Below are 24,965 nucleotides of genomic sequence, written 5' to 3' on the forward strand. Positions count from 1 at the left end.
ATCATTTTAAATAACAATGTAATCTAAACATGAATAAAACCTTTTTCGGTAAGATTTACTACTTCATTCTTTAGACCAGGTAAACTCCAAAACATGCACAGCGGATCTCATTCACTTAGAATTGCATTGTTGTATTTATTTTTGCATGCAAATGAGAACTGTTCACAAAAAAAATTCTGCCTAACACTTGGGGTTTGTTCTAAACATTGCTCTAATATTAATAAATCTAAATGATTATAAATGAGTGATCGCATGCAAAAGGTTAGCAATTTGCATTAAACACACATACATCATCTCCATATAAGGGCTTTCCGCACAACCCTTCCTTTAGAGCCTTTCGTCACTCTCAGCAAATGATTACACCCACCTGAAAATGGGAGTGTGCTGCGGGTACAGTCGGGACAGCAGATCAGCAGAAAATGAATGCCTTCGTAAAGTCATTGGACGTCCCCTGGACTTTGAGAGGTATCCCAGATCTGGAGATGAGGCTTCATCGCCCCCTTCAAGAAGCTCTTTTTCTAGCCTCTGCAGCTCTCGCTTCGCCTCCAACAGATGGCGCTTTCGTGCAATCTTCTCCAGTTGGTAATGTAACCTTTTACGGCGCACACGGTTCTCAGCTCTGCGCAATGCATGGTGCTTCAGCAGTTCCTCCTGCACCACTCTTTTCCTGTCACCCATTAAAGGTGATGGTGGGACTCTTTCAGCACTGCCTTGCTCCTCAGTCATCTGACATGATAATCCACTATGAAGTATGAGATCTGTCTGAACCCCTGACTCCAACGTTCCCTTTTCCCTGTGGGCTTCAAGCCATTGCTTTTCTTGCAAGATCCACCGCTTGACTTTAGATGCAAAAGAAACCAGAGTTTAGAGGATGGCAAGGCAAGGCTTTATATTTGAAATTTGGACAATTTCTTGTTGTCAGGTATTCAATATATATTCATTTGTTTTAAGCTTTGTTTAAAACTGTATATGTGCTGCCAAAATAAATAATATCTCAGTACAAAGTGTGTAAAATATACCCAATGTTTTAATCCATTTTTTAAAAGCCTACATTTTAGGAAAAATAAAGTTACATACTGAAGAGCATTTTATATATTTTAAACCTTTCTGAATGCTAAACATGCATTTGAATACTACTCACTCTCAGTATGCTGCTGTCGGAGATGTGCCTGCTCTCTTTCCAGATCTCTCTCCGCTCTTTTCTGCTCCATCTGAATCTCCTCTCGTAGACACTCTATGTACCACTGCTGTTCCTCTAGTCGCTGTCTGGGAGCAGTCCCATTGCCGTTCTCATGACAATCTCCTCCTGCAACCCTGAGCACACAACAAACAAACTCATTGATGCAGATACAGTATATGTCCACTAGTTCTGAAAAATTAGAAACAAAAGATTTAAAGAAAATTACAATAACACAGCAAAGAAACTAGTTTACTTCCATCCCTTTTTTCTTTTGTTGTCTGCACACTCACTATAGTAACCAAGCAACACCACATAAACAACAGTTTCTCCAGAGGGCTCATTACCAGTTAAACATTTAGAAACACCATGAACTTGTACAATATATCTATGGTTCAAAAATGTACTGCTCTTGAATGAACAAAACATCTACCTTATGTCAGAACTGGATGAGTTGAGCTCTGTAGAGTTGTAGACCAGACCTCCATCATGGGTCTGCATAGATAAAAAATGTAATAAAAATATACATATGTACAGTCATGGCCAAAAATATCGGCACCCTTGGTAAATATGATCAAAGGCGGCTATGAAAATGAATCTGCATTGTTAATCCTTTTGATCATTTATTTTTTTTTAATTCACAAAAATCTAACCTTTCATCGGATAATAAGAATTTAATATGGGAGGAAATATCATTAAGAAATAAATGCTTTTCTCAAATACACGTTGGACACAATTATTGGCACCCCTAGACATTCTTATGAGTAAAATATCTCTGAATTATATTCCCATTCATATTCACAATTTTGAGCACTCCAGGGTGATTATGAACATGATATTATCCAGCCATGGCTTCCTGTTTCACAGAAATATAAATAGGAGGGAAAACAAAGCCCAAATTCCCTTAATCATCCATCACAATGAGAAAAACCAAAGAATATATTTCTGATGTGCTGCAAAAGATAACGATGCTTCACAAATTAGTGAAGAGGCTTTAAGAAAAGAGCTAGAGCAGTGAAAATTCCCATTTCCACCATCAGGGCAATAATTAAGAATTTCAAATCAACAGAAAATGTTACGAAACTGCTTATAATTCAAGCAATTTTCAGTAACAAATTTTGAGCATTATTTTTTTTAATGTAGTACCTTTATATATAAAAAATAAAAAAATTATGGTATGTAACAATGATGTCTAATCATAATGTTTAATGAGTAAATTATAACAATTGTCAGTTTTGGGTGAATTGACCCTTTGAAAAAGTCTCTTTTGACAGCTTAAAAGGTCTAAAACACAATTCATACTTAATGCCATGTCTGAATGCCATAGTACTAGTTGCAAAATATCAAAACAAGTTGCATTCACAAACAAGCGATGTTATTCCATTTTCCAGAACTAACTTGAATTTTCTGAGCCATTTTTACAAATACTTTTAGCCATCTAATCTCAAGGTCATTTTAGTGGACACATGCATTGCAAAGCATGGACTGTACCCGTCTTCTCTCCCTCAGAATAGCCGCCTCTGCAGGGTGGTTGAACCTGAACTTATGGAGTCCTCCCAAGGTAATCACTGCACCTTAAATAGAGAATGTGCAATGACACATCAGGATACTCCCAGTAATGTAAATATATTAATTTGTTTGGTTTATTTTGATTTACATGAATAGAGTATAATGGGTTGTATTTTGAACGTTTCATTTACCTTGTGCAAGTCTGCAGGGCTCCTTGATCTCTCTTTCATTGACCATGCAGATGTTCCCCGAGACCGGCTTCAGAGTCACCGCCCCGCTGTTATTCTCAATCTCGCAGGAGGAACCTTCTGGCAAAACTGAGGAATTGAGGTGCAAGATAATCACTACTGTCCACAAAAAATACACTGCTAAACAGGACTTTTTGTATATATGCGTCCCTGACCACCTCTGAAAGTGGTTTGAGTGATGGGACCACAAGATGCTTTAGATCCCATTTACACTAGTACAGAGTGCTGCAATAATGACATAGTTTTGTAGGCCAACCCAACAAGATGTTTCCATTGGCTTTTGGATTACTGCAGAAAATAAGCTCTGAGACAAACAAATATTTATTATACTTACATGTTTTGTTTATCATGATAATCTTCACAACAACTTGAAAAAATGAATATAGTCGCCAGAAGTCAAATGTTAAATGTAGCCTATAAATTAACAACACCACTGTTACATGACTTCAGCGTCACCACCACTAAGCTTCTGACAACTCAGAATTTGAGCTTCTGACTATCAGACTTCATTTTTACTGAAATTCTGAGTTAGAATAAATTTGAATAAGTGTGCAAGAGAATGCTCATAAACACAAGGAGGCTGTGGAAGTGAAATAAGTAGATGGGTGATGACCTCTGTAGTCCTATTTAGCCACTTGTTAGCATCCATCTTTTTTAAGACAAGTAAAAGCTTTTTTTTAAATGTCACAAGGGGTCGTAGAATAAAATGTGAAAATGTGTTATTCTTGTATTAACTGCAGATGTTATTTCAGGCATTTAACTAAACATCCATTCAAAAAACCCAATGATTTTGGGACGATGGAACTGGAAGTGCTAAAATTGCTAAATTGTTTCTGGTTTTTGTGTCATCCCTGCAGCACTATTTAATGCTGCTATTAAAAGATGTAAATAGACCATAGTACTTAAAGATGCTGAGATGAATGAGATACCTATGCGAGGCTCTTCCAGATTGTCATCCTGTGGCCCGATTCTTGTTACCCCTTCCTGTAACACCAAAATATAACAAACATTAACAGAAGTCAATAAGAGGATTTAGTCCAAAATAAAACATTTTCTTCTTCCATGTCTTATTTTTTGTTCCTTATACACCTCAAAGCCAAGCAAAGGATTTGTCTACTGTTTATGAAGGATAAAATACGTGCTTATATAAGCCCGGACACATGGGTGCACAATCATTCCCAGGTGGCTTTAGCTTTTAAAGCAAGGAAACTGCTGAAATTGCACAGCTTTAAGCCTTTTACGGGCTATCAGGACTAACCTCTTAGCACAGATTTACGTAAACTGAGTAACTCTCACTAAAATGTTCCTGCACAATCACAAGTATGAAAGAGGAAAGTGAAAAGAAGAGGAGGGAATGTCTGGACCACATGACCAAAGCTCTGGGCTGTTTTACCTTCCTGCGAGAGGTATCAAGAGTTTTGCACACAGAACAAGAGTAGAAAAGATAGAAGAGAAGTGAAGGGAGAATCTATTGGAGGGAAAAGAGAAAGAATCATAAGTTAATGACCCGAAAGGACAAAGGATTTTGTAGAGAGAGGACTAGCTAAAGATTATTGGGATGTGACAGGAAAAAGCAATGTATTGCATATAACTAGCTGAATAATTCTACCCGAAGGTGGTAGATGGTGACCCCTGTGCTAAGGACGTCTGGCTCTAGAGCGATGAGGTGGGGCAAGAGCGAGTGAATGAGGACTCCTGCTCTGTCTTGGTTAATGTCCACACTGTAGCGCTCCAACAGGGCTCGCTTATCATGCCAACTGTCAGACCAGTCTTTAGTCAGCTGCTCCACCTGCAGAGGAAACATGAGCGACTGAAAATTAGCAGGTGAAGCGTTAACTGAATAAAAATAAAAAATAAAAAACTGAATTCTGCAGAAAAAAGTAAAATCATTCTAAAGAGGTCCACACTACAGTTTACACAACTGTTCAAAAGTCTGGAGACTGATCAAAAGTGACAGTAAATACATTTGTAATGTCATGTAAAGATTTCTATTTCAAATAAATACTGTTCTTTTGAACTTCCTATTCAAAGAATCCTGAAAAAAAAAGTCCAGTTTCCACAGAAATATTAAGCAGCATATTTGAATGATTTCTGAAGGATCATGTGACACTGAAGACACGTAATGGCTGCTGAAAATTCATCTTTGCCAAATGCATTACTATACATTTTAAAATGAGCTTTAATAATGTAAAGTCATGAGCCTTAAATATAAGAATTATGAGAATGAAGACTTAATTATGAGAATCAAAGTCATAATTGATATAGTCACATTGTGTAATATGAGTCACAATTATGTTGCTATTGTAAGATAAACAGCAAAATTTACAAGATATAAAGTCACATTGTGAAATATAACTGCAAGATAGAGACAAGTATAAGTAGTCGCAATTGCGAGATTTAAAGTAAAATTGTGAGTAATTACAAGAAACCAAGCTGCAATCATAATATACTGTATAAAGTCTCATTGCAAGACATGAAATGCAACCTTGGTGAGTGTAAGAGACTTCTTTCAAAAACAAAAAATCTTATACCGGTCCCAACCTTTTAACAAGCAGTGTACATAAATAAGCTTCTACAGAACTAGCTCAGAATTAATATCAGACTCCAGTATTTCATGTAGGTGGACTAACCTTCAGTTCATTCTGTAGGACTATATCAGACAAGCTACCTTCTCTCTCATCACTGAGAGATGGACTGGGATTCCTTTGCTGTGGATGGAAAAGACAATTATCAGTCACTTTTGCGCAACTTTTTATATGAATATGGAAGTCATTGGCTTTGTAACACAATGTCCCAACCAGGAACCTGACAAGTGTCCATTCCATTTGAATCCTAACCAGCTGCAACAGTAAACAGCACAAGACAACAAGACTTGGTTTCTGTTACTGTTAATGGTGCAAAGTAGTCCTGCCCTCATTGAAATCTCAGTTGTCAAATTCTCACTTCATATAGCTCATTAGTAAACTTCAGATATGTTCTAAATGGCTTGTAATATTGGTGTAATTACTTGACACCCAAAATCTATGTTATATTTAGTCAGTTTGAGCTGTTTAAGTCTGGTACCATTTCAAAGCTGAGCAGCATGGTCTTCAGACGATCAATTTCCTCTCGCAGTTCTCTGATCAACCTCACATTGGCATCCTGAGATAAAACAAAATGTTTTATTTTAATTTCATTAACATAATGTTCTGTTGATGGCGGTACAGCAAGTTCTACAGATGGTTGGACACATCTGAACACACCTCATTGACTCTTGGCTTGTTGACGATGTTCCTGGCGTGAGCTGCATAGCGGAGGGTGCTCAGAGTCTCATTGTAGCTGCTGCTGGATGGTGAGACAGCTGGAGGAAAATTTAATCTCAGAATCAACTCCACTAGCACTGAAACCAATGCAGCAACCACCAAATATTCACTCTGAATGGCTTACTTGCAATCATGATGGTTTTGGAGTTGCCGCCCAGACTGTCTTTGAGAAGCCAGGTGAGGACAGAGTCCCTGTAGGGAATGAAGCATTGTCTGCGCCCGCTGCCCGACAGAGAGCTGGACTGACTACCCACAGTGCTCCCTTCACCCTCACTGAGCACACTGTTAATGCTCTGACTGCTGCTGAACATCTGAGAGTTCTGGGCTAGAAAAACAAAGTGCAAAGTCATGACAAGGAAGATAAGAGAGGATAGTAAGAATAAAGAAGGCCAGTGCCTACCAAGAGCGGAAATGACAATGCCAAGGGTGACAAGAGATTTGTTGATGTTGGCGCCTTCTGTTATTCTGTCTCTGCAGTATTGAGGGTCGGCTCGTTCGCTGACACAGCACAAAGAGTGATATTTCAAGCCAAGTTAGCACTTTACAGTTCACCATTATGTGATCGACCACCAGAGGGCAACTTGGCCACATATCATTGTTTCATGTCAGTGAAAGCAGTTTTCTAGATTTTAAACTAGGAGACTTTGGTTTAAGTTTAAACTAAGACACTAACCTGCCAGCCAGGTCCACCAAGTTGATCTTGCTCACTATTTCTGAGGGAAGGTTATTTTCTAGAATAGCCTATAAAAAGAAAACAATATTTTCACAAGAATATTAGCATTCAAACGTTTGGGGCCAGCAAGATTATAGTTAATGTTTTAGAAAGAAGCCTCTTATGCTTATCAAGACTGGATTTATTTGGTCAAAAATACAGTAAAAACAGTAAGGTAACACTTTAGAATAGGGACCAAATTTTACTATTAACTAGTTGCTTATTAGCATATTGCCTGTTTATTAGTACTTATAAAGCACATACTCTGCATGACCATATTCTACATCCATAATCAATACCTAAACTTAACAACTACCTTACTAACTATTAATAAGCAGCAAATTAGGAGTTTACTGAGAAAAAAGTCGTAGTTAATGGTTTGTTAATTACGAGAATTGGACCTTAAAATAGTTAGGACCTTAAAATAGTAAGTGTGACCAACAGTAAAACTGTGTAATATTATTACAATTCAAGATAACTTGTTTCCATGCCATTAAAATATCATTTATTCCTGTGATGGATATGCTGATTTAGTGCCCAAAAAACATTTCTTATTATTATCTATTTTGAAAAGTTGTGCTGATTAATATTTTTTGTGGAAACCATGATTTTTGCATGATCAATATTGTTCAAAAGAACAGCATTTACTAGAAATAGAAATCTTTTATAACGTCATAAAAGTGTTGACTGTTACTTTTGATCAATTTAATCCATCTTTGCTGAATAAAAGTACTAATTTCTTTAGGAAAAAAAATCCTACTGACCCCAAACTGTACAAAATCGGTAATGAAAAGGTGATTTCACTACATTTTTGGCATATGGATAATAAAGCAAAATATCTAGTGTGACTAGCAGCCATTTAGTTACACAAAAAATGCAGTTTGTGATAAAAAAATAAATAAATAAAAAAAAAGACTGATGAGAGATCTTCTGTTGCTATGAATTGAATGAGATTCAAACCTGTGTGTACTGAATGGAAAAGATGGCATGAGATCGACTGCTAGCGTCATGGACATGTGTAGCAGCTGTGATGCGGTTAGCGATGCCCTCCTCAAGCAGATCCACTGCTTGTTTGTAGTCAGTCACAACATGCTGAGAGAGACCTAAGATAAACAACATAATAGCATCATCATCCTTTCCATGATTTGAGTCACCCTGCTAGAGAATAGAAATGGAACAATATCAGGAAGAGATGATGCTAAATCATCTTTCTGTATGTAAAGTGGCCTGTGGTGCTAAAACATTTATTAATTGATCTTTTAGAGTGTAATTGCGCTTGTGTTTAGTCACAGTTGATGTGTGCATTTCTGTACATTTAGTTGTTAGGTTTTAAATTACAAGATATTTTAGTATTTGGACACTTTTTTGTTGTCCAACTGGTTGATAATCTGTCAGGAATGAACAGAATTGTTACAAATAAAAAACAAAATGTATATATTTTGGTAGTCAATGCTAAGAATTTTACATATTTTAAGCGTCTCAAGTGTCCAAATACGTTTTGAGGTCACTGTGTTTACATGTGTGAGAAACACATCTCGGTCAATACACAATGCCTCTGTACTGAGCTTCCAGCAGCCACATGGAAGTGAGGTCACTTCCTTTGCTGCACTGGGTTTTCTCCTAATAAACACAATGACTGGATGTTGGACAAGAAGGGAGATAGAGAGAGAGAGAGCAAAAGAAAGTGGAGGAGCAGATACAGTCATGCACAAGCACAAGCTGTGGTGAGAATTGAGTTACAAATGCAAACAGTCAGGAACGAATAACTTATGTACACAATTACCTCTTTAATAATAATACACAACCATTCATCAAATGTTATAACAAAGTGAGTGCTTTCCTCATGTTGTCATTAGTACTGGTTACACAAGGTAATTTGGCTTGGGCTTCACCAGACCTCTTTCTACAACAAATCAGCATGAAGGGCATTTTACGTTTGCTTTTGTGAACACTCACCCTGCACATAGGGCCCCTTTTCTGGGTGTTCTCGAACCCTTAGGGGTTCTGGCTTCTTCTGCTCCGCACCTCTCAGCAGATCACGCACACGCTCATTATAGATCTCTAAAAAACTGAGATGGAAAATGAGGTTGTGATTTACTTTTGCTTACAGGCATACTTCTTGCTTCATTCTCAGGATAGGCTTGCTGATACTGTTGCGAAAGAGTCAAAGAAAAAGCCTTCTCACCTTATTTCAACTCTACAGCTCTGTCCATCTGCAGACTCAACTCCTGACCTAAACAGACCCTTTAACAAAGGGTAAAATATAGGCTTATTTAGTAAGAAAATATTCATTGGAGGTAACCCCATTGTCATGTACTCAAATCATTTACTCACCCAAAACCATACAATATTCATTAATCTTCAAAACACATCTGAAGTCATATTTGATGAAACCGGAGAGATTTCTGTTCCTCCATTGAAAGTCAATGCAACCCAAAATTTGATGCTTCAAAAATCTCAAAGGACATCATAAAATTAATCCAGAAGATTCAAGAAGTTTAATCTAGGGCCCTATGAAATTCATTTTATTTTTCCCAAATTCCATTTTTTTCGTTTTAACGTTTCTGGATTCCCGTTTTAATTCTTCTAAACCCTGTTTTAATGGTTCAATTAAATTGTATTAATCAAAAAGCATGTCTAATTAATTAAAATCATGAAACTTACACAATTTAACAGCAATTTATTAAACGTTTAACAAAAATAAAATAGAAGTTTATTTTATTTTTTACCAAATTCTGTTTTCCATAAATTTTCTGAATTCCATTTAAATGGTTTAATTAAAGTTTATTAAATCAAAAGCATCTCTAAATAATTGATTTTATAATTGTATTTTTTTTTTTCTTTCGGAAATACTGTGTTATGCATTTAAATTTTTCTTTAGTATGTGTGTAGTAAATGAAACCTGCACCATTTATTCATAGAGACATGGAGAACGGGATCCATAATTAAATAGTATTTTGTGACTTAATATTCACAGACACTAGATCATATGGTGTTTTGATTTAAGTGTACTGACCTATTTTTGATTTATTCATCCACAGTTTGGCAAATTCCTTGACATTCTTCATTATACAGTAAATTCTATTTTTATGACTAGATTTCTCGATTCCGACTGCGTTTTCCGCATCGCGGAAATAAAATGGCCCTAGGTTTAATTCAAGTCTTCCAAAAAGACACAACCAGTGTTTTATGATCATTAAATCATCATACATACAAAGATCATATCAAATATGTTAAGCACAAACTTGACCATACTCACTTGATGCATATATATCTGTTTAAATTGATTGTGTTTCTTCAGAATTAAACTTCTCAAGTTTACGGTTACAATGTCTTTATGAACTTTTTGAGATATCAAAATGTGGTAGTGTAGATTTTCAGTTGAGGGACAAAAATCATGAAAGTCTTATGGCTTTGGACCGCAATGATGGGGAGTAACTGATGACAGAATGAAATTTTTTGGGTGAACTATCCCTTAAATGCCAGTGACTTACTTGACAGATCCTTGGTGTCAGTCCAATAGAGTCCTGCACAGATAAGGAGGACACATAATATTTAGGTTGAAATAGTCCTTCACCATTATCTTTATTTCATACAAGTAGTTACTCACTGGAGTGCCCATCATGGTGTAAGTTTTCCCTGAGCCCGTCTGTCCATACGCAAACAGACACACGTTATACCCCTCTGAAGCTCCAGACAGGACACACACACCCAGGTCTTGAAACACCTACAGGAGGAGAAAGCACACAAATTTTAAGAAATTTTTTTTTTATTGTAATCTCTACTAATAAGTCTAATGTTTTGACACACAGGTGACATTCTTGCTCTGTGCTCTTTGAATAGGTTTATTGACAGAATTTGATTGTTGATCTGTGTTTATTTGAGAGAAAGAGAGCGAGCCTGTTCTCTGAAGACCTACTGCTCTCTCACCAGCCCCACTTGGACTGCTTTATTTTCCTCTTTCTGATCCTTCAGTCTATTTTTCTTCAGAATAATATAACCCATGTGTCTTAACGAAATCGCTTTGAAAGAAAGAATGTTCCACTACGCTGGCATTTACCCTGTGTTTGTATTACACTTCATCTTGGCTACGACACTGGCTTGACGCATGTCTGGTGAGGGCAAAGTTCTCAATCAACTTTGCTGTTTCTGAAGAGTAGTGATGCATCAAAATTGCAGCAACCAAAAATATTCGGCTAAAACAGCAAACAAAAAAAAGCTTTTGGTTTTAGCCGAAATAGTTTTGGAGGGCCGAAACCACTGACCGAAACAGTAACGTTTAATTAGCTTTTCCAATATTGCATTTTGACTGTGTCAGCGTCTCTTTCATGCACATAGTGTGGACACACTTCATCGTGACCAAAAATGACATTACAGTAGCAATATGTAAAATATCGACAGGCGGTTCATTGCCAAATAACATGATTATGACTGGTTTCATTTATCACTTGAGAACACAACACAGAGTTCAATTACCCAAATTTAATTTTATTATTTTCGGTTTCCTTTTTTTGGCAAAATAAAAACTTAAATTTTGGTTTTAGTAAAAAATGTTGGTGCATCACTATTTTTCAGAGGCAAGCATCGCTATTACTATTGCTCATAGTAGGGTTGGGGTTTTCTTTAAAGTGTACACAATTGTAATACTGATCCTTAAACAGTAGATTCCAAAAAATATTACAATACAATAAAGATACACGAAATACAATAAACAAAAATTTAAAGGAATAGTTCAACTAATATTATGTCATCATTAATACATTTGTGAAATATTATTTTTAGACTGATCTTTTCAATGAACCGGTTTATTTATCGGTTGGTCTGAATGATTAATTCACAAATGTTTTCCTTGATACTGTCAACAGACCTCTGGAGGGGAGGATTATTATGCATTGCCTGGGTGACACATGTGGACACTTTTACGGTAATTTTATTTCCCATTCAGTGTAACTTTACATTATTCAGATTCCTCCATTTACGTTCCACAGAAAATCATACCGGTTTGGAGCAACATGAGGGTTTTGGGGTGAACTATGCCTGTAAGACTATCTGACACTCTGGACATGTAAGAAAACAACCCCTGTTATAGTAGAGTAACTGTGTAGATGGGTAATAAAAGAGGAATTGTAGATCTCAAAGAAAAAGCATGTACACATTATAATAATGTTTAACAGCTAACACACGAGAAACAAAGCAAAATCTATAAGATTGGCCACTAAATGGCACTGTATATGTTCTTCAAACAGCCTTGCCGTCATGCCAACTGTTAAAGAAGTTATTAATAGCCAAAAAAAGAAAGAAAAACAGTTTAATGCTCAACTGCCAAACGATTGTTTTTCATACACCTTTGTCTATCTTCATGAACTTTCAAAAGCATTACAAAAACTAAACGCATAAAAGACAATCTTTCTTATTGTGTACTACAGGTGTGGGAGAGGGAAAGTAATTTGACCTTCACGTCCATTGAAAACCCAGTGAGTCAGCAAAACAAGAGACTCTCTTAGGGTATTGTAACCCAGGTATGTATTTGGCTGAGATGAGAAGAGTCCTGGGGCTGTTGTGGTCTCTGTGAAGGGTGTGAATAGAGGCTAATTGGGATGCTGTCTGCAGGGAGAGCGGATCAGCACCTAGCAGCCGCTTCTGTCGGACTCTCTCTAATTAGCCTGAGCTCTGAGCTTCTTCAGCTTGAAAGAATCAGTGAGGGAGCTTGTTAGAGGAGTCCATCTTAACTCCCTCTCCACTGAACTCTGCTCATGTAAGATGCTTTTTTTCACGGTCACAGCACGTTCTTTTAATTTGCTCTCCCTGTCACCGCTGGACTTTTGCCAGAGCGCTCTCTAACAACTTAAATGTGTTTAGGGTGGGTAGTAGTGAAATGGCACACCGTACACGACAAGTAATTTGTCTAACTTCACTAAAAGCTAAATTTGTTCACTTTTGCTAACACTTTATAAACATTTAGAAGCACCATCAAAAAAGTAGGAGTTTTCAGAGAAGGTAAAGATATACAGTGACATCTGATATACAGTTTTCTGAGCGAAAACATCTGAAGCACACGCAGAAGTCACACGGCATGTCAGTACTAAACTCTTTCACAACTTATTGCGCTTAAACTGTCAAGTTTATGTTAAAAACACACACAAAAACACCCGGTTATGTCTGTGAAGGTAAAAAGCTGGGAAAGAAATCGCATGTTTATATTAGATTTGTGTGGCGTCAGTGTAATAAACAGTCAATAAATCCACTGCTCTCTTGTCTCCTCTGAGGATGGGATGTTCTGTGCTCATCAGTGCAGCCGAAAACAGAACAGTTAGGATGCTTTACTTGAACTTTCACCATGACGTTAGAACTGGTACACTGCTGTCCTTTGCAAAAAAACAATGGTGGGTGGGTGGAAACGTGCAGATTAAGGGGCAGTAATATTATAATAAGATCAGCTTTCTACGGCACGGGGGGAGCGAAATCCGATGCACTCATTATTTCACAAGGTTGCAGAAAAAGGCTTACCAAAAAAAGTTGCTGGGTTGTTCTTTTTCTTGTTTCCTGGGTTGGTAGATGCACCAAGGACCCATTTAAATGCACTTAAATGCAGAAAAAGTCAGATTTTCATAATATGTCACCATTAAAAAAAACAAAAAAACAAATCTCTCTCTACTTCAGTTGCTTTATGCCACATTCACACTGTTGTTTTTACAGAAACCACTCAATATGACCACATAATAATAATAATAATAATTGAATTAAATCCCCCTCTATTATTATGTTAGTGCATGAAATTATGAATGTGCACAGCCATGGGAAACCTTGGACAAAAGCATCTTATGTTTGCTTTCCTCCTTTTCCCTCCTCATACCACAAACAAAAACAATTGGACTTTTGGTCACAATGCAAGAGGAAAGCTGAATATAGAGTTGATTCTGGACAGGAAGTTGTCCAGAAGGTTAGTGCTTCGGGCAACGTGATCCCAAAGACCCCTATGAGGAGACGCACGATCAGGGAGGGGCAAACCCAAAAGTGGGGCAGTGGAAAGGAAGAGTCAAGGGAGATGACGTCTTTCAATAACAAACAACACTATCGTGGGTATGGTCTTGGCTTCTCGGTTAAAGGGTTTAAACGCCATGGTCAAAGATGTAGTAAAAGAGAGGCTAAAAGCAGAATGCTTCAAGATGAATTATTCAAGCAGAAAATAGGGATGGATACGAAAGGAGAGAAACTCCATTAATAAACTGTTAGTGCGTAATACACCCACTTTAAAATCTTAAGGCCTGTAATCAGTGTGTGGAGCGCTACAGTGGGGAAAGGCTCTTTAATGTGGCTTTTTTAATAGCCACCTTGTTTCTTGTGAGATATCATGGGGAGTGCCAACTGAAGCCCATCCAAGGCAAAGGCTGTCCCAGACCACAGACCAATATGTCAGTTCCTCTTGCATATACAGTTCAGGGACAAAATACTGAAACACATGGTTTACATTGCAGGAACTTGAGGAATCACACAAATATCAACAAAACATATGAAATCAAAAAGTCAATATTAAAAAACGTATAGAAAATGTACTCTACCATATCAGATGTATGACTGTGCAATTCCATTTTGCTTTAAAATAAATTAATACTTTTATTCAGCAGTAAATTGATCAAAAGCGACAGTAAAGACATAATAAAGAATATTTCTTGAGCACCAAATCATTATATTAGAATGATTTCTGAAGGATCATATCATGTGACACTGAAGACTCACTGCAAAAAAATGGCATTTCTTACTTAGTCAAAATATCTAAATTCTTAATTCAAGATACTTTTACTAGATAAGCAAAATGACTTAAGATATTTAGTCTCGTTTCCAGGGGGGGGGGGGGGGAGAGAAAAGAACTAAATTAAGTGCATTTTGCTTAAAACAAGTAAAATGATCTGCCAGTGGGGTAAGTAACATTCTTAAAACAAGAGTATTTTACCCCACTGGCAGATCATTTTACTTGTTACCCCCCCCCCCTGGAAACGAGACTAAATATCTTAAGTCATTTTGCTTATCTAATATCTAGTAAAAGTATCTTGAATTAAGAATTCTTAGATATATTGACTAGAAACAAGACAAAAATACTAAGTAAGATAAGCCATTTTTTGCAGTGCTGGAGTTATGATGCTGAACATTTAGCTTGCTATCACAGGAATACATTCTATTTTAAAATACATTAAAATACAAAAAGGTTGCTTTCAAATGTAATACTCTGTTACTGTTTTTACTATATTTATGATGCAGTCTTAGTGAGTATAAGAGGCTTCTTTCAAAAGCATTTAAAAACAATTACCATCCTTAAACTTTTGAACAGTATTAATATAAGTAATAAATATTACAAATTTCAAATATAAAATCTAGATCAACAATACAAAACCAAAAATGCAAAATGTTAACAAATGATCATTTTAGAGCAGCTTGGATATTGTGCTAAATATCTCCTTTTATGATCCACACACACACACACACACACACACACACAAAAAAGAAGTCATTCATGTTTGGAACAACATAAGGCTAAATATAATGAGTAAACAAGTAAAGAGTCTCACTAAAACTGTGTTATTGTTGCTAACATATAGTAGAAGTCCCAAATAATGTATGTGACCTTCAAACCTGGTAATAAATACAACTAGATTTAGTGATAGTTTCATGTTATGATTTTGAGATCCTGCATGCTTTTGGCTGCATGTGACTGTAGGGAAAGCTGGGTTAAAGGGGTGGTGGGGTGGACTGTGGGAGAAAGAGAACCACACAGAGCTGATTGGCAGGGGTTCAACTCGCTTCTCGTTTGTCATACTTTCACAGACATTATGTGGGTCAAATTTTCAAGGGGAGGGAAAGAGGTCAGAGGATTCTGAGGGCTACACAGAAACAGCCTACAGAAAACGAATGAGCTAAAGAATGAGAGAGAGAGAGTGAGAGACTGGACTGGAGTTTCTGCAGGAATTCCAAGACACCAACTGTTGCTGCAATTAGCCGATGAGCCAATAGGAGGCTAAACTACAGGATAAAAAAAAAAAAAAAAAAAAAAAAAGACTAAACCAGTGGAGCTTTTCCCCCAATCTCCTCCTCCAATCCCACTCTAGTAAAAGGCCGTATCGCAGCTGGTCTTATTAGGGTAAATGACTTTCACAGCCTTTTAAAGCCCACCCTATAGTAATGGAGAGGTACATAAAGCCTACTAAAAAGTTTGGAATCTGTAAGATTTTTCTCTAATGATATATTAATATATATGTTTTCTATTTTAATATATTTTAAAATGTAATTTACTTCTGTGATGGCAAAGCTGAATTTTTAGCATCATTACTCCAGTCCTCAGTATCACACGATCCTTCAGAAATCATTCTAATATGCTGAATTGGAGCTCAAGAAACATTTCTTATTAACATTTGTGTTGCTTTATATTCAAAGATTCCTGAAAGGAATTCATGATTCATTATTAAGTTCAAAAGACACGTGTTCATTTCTGCGTCACTGAAAAAAACGATTTTACTGTGTGTAAAGATGCTTTGTGGAGATTTTCTTCACGCCACTGACACAGAAACCCAGAAATACCAAAAGCATAATAAAGTCATGCACTGTATCCAAAAGAAAAAGAGGGAGGAGGGGAGAGAGAGAGTGATAATGAGAAAGAGGAAGGGTAAAAACACAAAGCTGACTTCACTTGGAAAAGAAAACCAGCATTGTGCTCCAGCTCTGGACCAATGACGTCCTCTCAGTGCAATCTGTCTATGAAAGATCATTTACTAAAGCAGCTGTGCTGCTGGCAAGAGAGGGGCTGACTCTCTCAAACAATGTCATTACTTCAAGCTGTGAAAATCTAAGAAAATCAAATCAACTGAAATACAAGAGTTTTAAAGGGCACATATGTTCAAGATGAATTGAATTAAATGTGACATTTTGAAGTAGAAAGACTGAAACATTATTTTCTTGTAAAACATACTCCAATAATCTTTGTTTTATTTAAAGGGATAGTTCACGCAAAAATTAAAATTCTGTCATTAATTAGTCTCACGTCGTTCCAAACCTGTAAGACCTTCGTTCATCTTCGGAACACAAGTCGAGATATTTTTGATGAAATCTGAGAGCTTTCACCCTGCATAGGCAGCAATGCAACTGAAATGTTTGCAGGCCCAGAAACAAGAATACTTTTTTGTGTGCAAAGAAAACAAAAATAACTTTATTCAACAATTCTTCTCTTCCAAATCACGTATTCCGCCATTATAGAGAGCATCACGACGCATGCAAGAAGAATTGTTGAATAAAGTTTTTATTTTAGTTTTCTTTACACACAAAAAAAGTATTCTAGCAGTTTGTAAAATTACGGTTGAACCACTGATGTCACATGAACTATTTTATTGATGTCCTTAATACGTTTCTGGGTCTGGAAACGTCTGGAAACATCAGTTGTGTTGCTGTCTATGCAGGGTCAAAGATCTCTCAGATTTCATAAAAATTAGCTTAATATGTGTTCCAAAGATGAATGAAGGTCTTACAGGTTTGGAAGGACATGAGGGTGAGTAATTAATGACAAAATTTTCATTTTTGGGTGAACTATCCCTTTGGAACTATTTATTTTTACTACCGGAGTGCACATACATTTTGCTTAAAAGTCAGCATGAAATAGAAATTCACCTTACATATTTTCTAAATGCATGTTACTGATCTCATTGTGAGAAATTAAGTTTTTATTTATTTTTTTTAGCTGGACCTTCCAATCATTTAGTCTGCATAAACCCTGCCCCTGCAATCAACTGCAAGCTCATATTAAGATCAACATTGACATTGGTTCAACTGGTTCATTAAAAAGAACTAACTCAGAATGATTCACAAATGGTTATTTTGTTACAAAAGTATGCAATAAAAGCTTTATGGATGGTTTAGATGCTGTTTAATCCAATACACAATAATGCATTCAGGATGTGATCCAACCTTGCATTCATAACAACTGGCTTCCATTACCCATCTTTATCTATTCTGCTCCAAGACCTGATCCATCTCTCCAAGCCCACAACCACCAATCTTTTAGCCACTAAAAAAAAATACATACATACATATATATATATATATATATATTCCCACATGCACAGAGAGAAGCGCAGGGAGGGGCAGCTGACTTCTAAAGGGGAAGAGTGGGGGAGAAGTTGGAGAGAAGGAGCGCGGCTGGTTTCCCCTCCACTGAGGAGTCTCTGGAGACCCCACAGGAAGGAGAGGCTCCAGTCTCATTCTATTGCTTGCAGCCACAGAGAACAGCAGTTCACAGGAAGATCCAATTAAAGAGCAAAATGTGAGACTTCATGAGACTCATTTCCCTAAAAAACAATTAAACTAAATTGGATAAAACGATTCACATGTCAGCAACGTGTGTATTCAGGCTGAAAACTGCACAGTGGCAAACATAATATTAAATTAATTATCTTTAATAAAAATAAAAAAAAGATGAAAGAGAGCTGAACAGAGAAAAGCATTTATCCTGACTGTAATGTGGTCTCTTACTCGTGCAAATATTTACATGCTAACCAAAGCTTAATTCAAAATGCCACAGTTTCTAGAGTTATTGGTATTACATTAAAACTGCGGTAACTTTGCATCAGCTATTAATGTTATTACAAAATTTGAGTCTGTGAAATAAAAGACCGGTTTCACTCACATATTTCTGAGTGAACTAGAATACTGAATGAAAAAAGAGGCCTTAACACACCCCCTCGCTATCACTAGCTCACAGCAAACTGACTTTTTGAGGGAAATGGTTCAAGGATGTTTGTCTCCAACCTCAAACTGACGTCACCAGAGAAGAAACATCAATCCAGAGGGGAAGCATATTTTCAGATTTTCATTAAATTTATAAAGACAAACATATTTTGTCCTGTGAATTAACTTTTATGGATGAATTGATCACCACAAGACTAGTAATGTACAATAAAAGCCCAAAGTGTACTTTGATTTTTACAATTTTGACATAAACCTCCCGCAGGACTCCAAAAAGAGGTCAGTTTCTTTCTCTCTGACCAGACTTTGCTGCAGGCCGCCCAAGGAATGCAAGCTCCAGGCTTCTGCCGTAAAGCTCTGACTGGGCAAAATTGAAAGAGAGGAAGTGAGAGAAGAGAAAGAAAAGTGTTGTGCAGACAAGGTCATCCTCTGTACGTGGGCCATCACAGCTCAGTCTTTCATACAGTATGGACAAAGACACTCTGAAGGGAACACCAGGGCGTGACTGAGGAGGAGATTCACTGACAAAGGAAAGATATAGCTCACTTGTTTAACTTAACTTTGTTAACTGCGAGATCCGTGCTTGTTGGTCTGAAGTTTGAGAGAACTTGTGGTTTTTGCTGCAGTCCAGCAGTATTCAATTAGTTTCAATTATTGTTGAATCAATGAAATCTCATTGTTTCGATATCCCACTCTACAAAATATCTTATGATTGGCTGTAATTCTAACAATTCCCCTTTAGAAAGGACGGAGAAGATGTGAAAGTTTGAGTTAAGACCCGTTCACATACCAAGCATGAAAACAATGAAGGTTACTAAAGCTATAAAGTTTTAATAGTCATTCTAATTCTATGAGAATAGCAGCCACACCACAACTACACAACTATAACGGCACAGATGAATTATATAACTTAAATCACTTTCAGAAATTTTTTTTCTAGCCAATGAATGATAAAAACATTGACAGCCAATCAGAAACCACCTGAGTTACTGTATATACTGTAACTGCAGCACACTCTTATAATAAACAGTAGTAATATACTATATATAAAAGTAATATATAGTTATTTTACAAGCACTAAAGCCTTCACAACTACATGTGCGCACTTGTATAGAGTATGTTTCTGACCCTAAACATCCATCCAACTTTGCACACCCACATACAGGTTAAAATAAAAGAAATCTCAGACTATGTAGGGAGGGAATACTCCCTTCACAGAGATGATGTAATATCTTCTACTCTGAGCAGTGTTTTGATTCTGCTGAGGGATAATATTTCCTCAGACCTTTTCCTGGTGGGTCAAAGGTTTTGATTACGCTTTCATGCTGCAGTCCTCCGATTGTCATGCACCAGCCTCCACCCAGGACACAGTAGATACACAATCTCATCAGTGTAATATCAACATCAGTGCAGAATCTGCAGATACACTAAACATGCATTAAAGTGGAAGCTCACCTCCTCTTGTGATGCATAGTTGGGAGCTGCTGGATCCACGGACCAGTAGCAGAAATCAAACCCAAACTCCATTAACTTCTCCCTGGAGTCAGGCAGACCCTCTGATCGCCCGTCCAAACGTCCTTCCAACTACATTGAGAAAAAAAAAGGAGATAAATGGAAGACAGTTAGCAAAATAAACTAGATTTTTATTTTACATTTCCTAAGATTGGTGCTTCTTCCCTGCCACAGTGCCATTCTGTGGTTTGCCTACCCTAGTATAATGCATTGTTGGAGAAATTAAGGAACCACATACATGATGTTAATGTCACAATCAGCATCACAGGTCATGGTGTAATAACTTCTGCTAATTAATCGATTTGAGATCAAATTGATGTCAGATTATTGATTTAAACAGGGCTTGACAGTAACACCCGCCAAATGCGGGTGGATTTCAGCTGTGGCGGGTAACGTGGTCACTCCTACTAGCCACTTCGGCAGGTTGAATTTTATATGCCCTACTACAGTAACAGAGCTCGACATTCATGCTTGTAGATTTTTTGAAAGGGCAAGTGAAAGAAGAGAATTTTTCTTGCCCGACAAGACAATCTGATTAAAAATTAAAACATAAAATTAGGGAAGCACCGAAATTTCGGCGAGAATGATTCTGATTTTACATTGTGTAAACGGTGATTGATAATGGATAATAAACAGTAACAAGGTTGAAGCTCACGCAGCCTGTCTATGTGAGAGAATTAGTTTCACACATGAAGACGGTCCTCATAGAGCTATTTATTATAGAGCTATAGAGTTATTTATGCCGCTTTATAGGCCTTGAACTGATAAACACACACTTGAATGTGTCAAAATGCGCATCTTTGCAAGTATCCTCATAAACACAGTAGGTCTTAAGTGAAAGCAAACAGCTGAGGAAGAAAACACATGTGTAACAGTATATTGGATCCGGGCAGCTCTTAAAGTGACAGCAGTCTAAAATTCCTGCTGTCTGTCATGTTAATCAAACAAAAGAGAAAAAGATACTTTTTTACTTTTGTAACTTTAATAAGAAGAAATATATATTTAATTTACACAGTGAAGAATATGCAGTGTTTTTATACATTTGACTACTTTATACAATGTATGTAGCATTTCTTATTTATTTGTTCTCCTGTAGTTTTTTTGTCCCATTGCTGGTAATTAGTTTCTTATTTTTTTAGTGTTCTGTGATATTGACACTGGTGACAAGAATTATGAAATTTCTATAGTATCAAAAATGTTGATGTTATAAAGACCTTATTTAAAGCAAAAATAATTATTGTGATCTATATCGTTACCATGAAATAAAATGACTCATATTGTGATATAAAATTCTGGTCATATCGCCCACCCCTACCCCTGTCTAACTTAAAAACATAGAATGAAATTTGTTAACTTGCTTATTTTACATTATATATTGAAGTCAATATGTTATACTAACAAGAACATATGCTTCTTAACAGAGCTGTAGTTCTGAACACAAATTTGTGATGCTGTCTGTGAATTTTCGTTGGAGCTATAGTTTCGGGAAACACTAAATCGTTGAACTATGTTGTTAACAACCATGTGGTTAACAATCCCTCTGGGATTCCCCTGTTTTTAGTGCATTTCTATAAGGTTGCTTGCTGCTAGGTGGATTGATGTTTCTGCTTAGGGTTAGTGGTTTGTTGAAATCCTCAAATATGAGTAGTGTTATTTAACAACTTCACTAAAACATAAATCATATTACATCACACAACTACTCACTGGCGCCAGTGATATCATGTTTTCTGTTGAAATGATTGAAGACATTTCACATACAGTGGGGCAAATAAGTATTTGATACACTGCAGATTTTTCAAGTTTTCCCACTTACAAAGTATGGAGAGATCTGTAATTTTCATCGTAGGTACACCTCAACTGTGAGAGACAGAATATTTTTTTAAAACTCCAGAAAATCACATTGCATGATTTTTGAATAATTTCCATTTTATTGCATGAAATAAGTATTTGATACAATAGAAAAATAGAACTTAATATTTGGTACAGAAACCTTTGTTTACAATTAGAGAGGTCAGACGTTTCCTGTAGTTCTTGAACAGGTTTGCCCACACTGCAGCAGGGATTTTGGCCCACTCCTCCATACAGGTCTTCTCCAGATCTTTCAGGTTTTGGGGCTGTCACTGGGCATGGAGTTTCAGCTCCCTCCATAGATTTTCTATAGTGTTCAGGTCTGAAGACTGGCTAGGCCACTCCAGGACCTTGAAATGCTTCTTACGGAGCCACTCCTTAGTTGCCCTTGCTGTGCGTTTGGGGTCATTGTCATGCTGGAAGACCCAGCCACGACCCATCTTCAATGCTCTTACTGAGGGAAGGATTCAAGATTCAAGATTTTTATTTGTCACATACACAATTATACAGAGTATAACCAGCAGTGAAATGTAAGGAGGTTGTTGCCCAAAATCTTGTGATACATGGCCCCATCCATCCTCCCCTCAATACGGTGCAGTGGTCCTGTCCCCTTTGCAGAAATGCACCCCTAAAGCATGATGTTTCCACCCCCATGCTTCACGGTTGGGATGGTGTTCTTGGGATTGTACTCATCCTCCTTCTTCGTCCAAACACAGCGAGTGGAATTTATACCACAAAAAAGTTATATTTTGGTCTCATCTGACCACATGACCTTCTCCCATGCCTCCTCTGGATCATCCAGATGGTCTTTGGCAAACTTCAGACGGGCCTGGACATGTGCTGTCTTGAGCAGGGGGACCTTGCGCGCGCTGCAGGATTTTAATCCATGACAGTGTAGTGTGTTACTAATGGTAACAGTTGAGACTGTGGTCCCAGCTCTCTTCAGGTCAGTGACCAGGTCCTCCCATGTAATTCTAGGCTGATCCCTCACCTTTCTCAGGATCACTGATACTCCACAAGGCGAGACCTTGCATGGAGCCCCAGTCCGAGGGAGATTGACAGTCATCTTGAATTTCTTCCATTTTCTAATAATTACGCCAAGAGTTGTTGCCTTCTCACCAAGCCGTTTGCCTATTGTCCTGTAGCCCATCCCAGCCTTGTGCAGGTCTACAATTTTGTCCCTAGTGTCCTTAGACAGCTCTTTAGTCTTGCCCATAGTGGAGAGGTTTGAGTCTGATTGATTGAGTGTGTGAACAGGTGTCTTTTATACAGGTAACAAGTTCAAATAGGTGCAATTAATACAGTTAACGAGTGGAGGATAGGAGGGCTTCTTAAAGACAAACTAACAGGTCTGTGAGAGCCAGAATTCTTGCTGGTTGGTAGGTGATCAAATACTTATTTCATGCAATAAAATGGAAATTAATTATTCAAAAATCATACAATGTGATTTTCTGGATTTAAAAAAAAATATTCTCTCACTGTTGAGGTGTACCTACGATGAAAATTACAGATCTCGCCATTCTTTGTATGTGGGAAAACTTGAAAAATCGGCAGTGTATCAAATACTTATTTGCCCCACTGTACTTAGTTATCCACCCAGCCAAATTGTATATTACACCGATTTTCTTATACAACACTCGTAACAGAATCATAATGAAGGGTTATCAGCTTTCTCATTAAGTGCTTTCACAAAATACATTAGACTTTATTGAGAAAAGTGATTTTCCACTGAAAATCTATTTAGCCCATTTAATTAGTTACTGGGAGACCAGCCCTTTATGTCCTCAATTTTTCCACTAATAATGTTACAGCACACTGATGCCAAGAAGCAAGGCTGTGAGCCTGTAGCTTACGCCTGGGAAACTCTTTAGTGGGCTCAAAAGCAACAATTAGGAAGTAGTTAGGCTGGGAGACAAATGACTTGAGTGTCCGAACATGACCCGACACGTTACGGCCCGTCAGCGTAAGTTATTTCCCAGATCTCAGCAAACAGAGATCATGTATATCTCAGCTCATTATTCGCCCAGTCAAACAGATCTTCACGGCACAGTGTGTGCATTTGGAGGAGCGTGCAGAAACCTGCCCGGGCATTGCCAACCCGTCACCCAGACAACGTTACATTTGTGGCTCTGGTGTGTAATTATTCACACAATTGCAATCCCGCAGCTGACTTAATGATCTCACAATATGGCCCACAGCTTCACTAATGAGCCCCAATATTGCGCTCAGCACCGTTATATTTAGGCTCAACAGTAATACACAAAATCAGATCTAATAATATGACCATGCTCCAATTGGCCTGAATTCCTGAAACATTATGAAACTGGAGTACTTTATTAGAAGTACTATATTTATTAGTACTTTACTATTTTAACTGTCCCAAAAGCATTGTAACCAATATTAAAAAACATTATATTTCAATGGCAATCATATATTTTTAAGTGTGGCTTAAACATCCAAATATTTTATAGAACCACTTCTCAAAGTAGTGGCCAAAGATTTAGCATTCATTCACTCGTCTTGGATCCTCTAAAATTGCACTTAAAAAGATAGGCCTAACTTAGCCCCTTTTTTTGTTTACTCGCTCTCATGTTGTTCCAAACCTGTATAATGCAGCATTTTTAGTTATCTAAAAGTATTACAAATCATTTTCATTACGACAATAAATTAAAATATACATATGAGGTGAAAAACCTGAAGTTAAACTTAAGTGAAAATTGGAAATGTTTCTTGACCAACAATTAAAATGTTGAATTTTACACACTAAAATTACTACAAGTAAAACTTAAAATAAACTGAAGAAATACTTGTAAATAAAGATATTTTAAAAAATAAAAATGACAAAAGCACGCTTGTCTTCATGTCAGCCCATCTTTTCCCTTGAAAACCATCTTACTTTCTTTAAAATACTGGTGGAAAGGAAGTCTTTATCT

The 24,965-nt window shown here is 37.1% G+C and overlaps 1 protein-coding gene across 3 annotated transcripts in view; it reads right to left on the bottom strand.

Moving 5' to 3' along the window:
- Positions 1–24,965, bottom strand: part of LOC306850755 (uncharacterized protein) — a 43,574-nt gene that overhangs the window by 13,605 nt on the left and 5,004 nt on the right. For 2 of the 3 annotated variants that reach the window (XM_079386600.1, XM_079386602.1), the window contains exons 3-21: positions 20,128–20,256; positions 10,559–10,675; positions 10,443–10,475; positions 9,134–9,192; positions 8,905–9,017; positions 7,909–8,051; positions 6,910–6,977; positions 6,637–6,734; positions 6,361–6,561; positions 6,177–6,274; positions 5,998–6,075; positions 5,565–5,642; positions 4,544–4,723; positions 3,864–3,918; positions 2,878–3,003; positions 2,669–2,751; positions 1,611–1,672; positions 1,142–1,314; positions 368–839 (exon numbers count right to left, since the gene is read on the bottom strand). In XM_079386600.1, coding sequence (XP_079242726.1) covers positions 368–839; positions 1,142–1,314; positions 1,611–1,672; positions 2,669–2,751; positions 2,878–3,003; positions 3,864–3,918; positions 4,544–4,723; positions 5,565–5,642; positions 5,998–6,075; positions 6,177–6,274; positions 6,361–6,561; positions 6,637–6,734; positions 6,910–6,977; positions 7,909–8,051; positions 8,905–9,017; positions 9,134–9,192; positions 10,443–10,475; positions 10,559–10,675; positions 20,128–20,256 — 2,366 coding nt within the window. The remainder of the gene's footprint in view (positions 1–367; positions 840–1,141; positions 1,315–1,610; positions 1,673–2,668; positions 2,752–2,877; positions 3,004–3,863; positions 3,919–4,543; positions 4,724–5,564; positions 5,643–5,997; positions 6,076–6,176; positions 6,275–6,360; positions 6,562–6,636; positions 6,735–6,909; positions 6,978–7,908; positions 8,052–8,904; positions 9,018–9,133; positions 9,193–10,442; positions 10,476–10,558; positions 10,676–20,127; positions 20,257–24,965) is intronic. The other variant, XM_079386601.1, reaches the window with a different exon arrangement.

This window comes from Barbus barbus (assembly GCF_936440315.1).
Source record: "Barbus barbus genome assembly, chromosome: 30".
NCBI classification, from domain to species: Eukaryota; Metazoa; Chordata; class Actinopteri; order Cypriniformes; family Cyprinidae; genus Barbus; species Barbus barbus.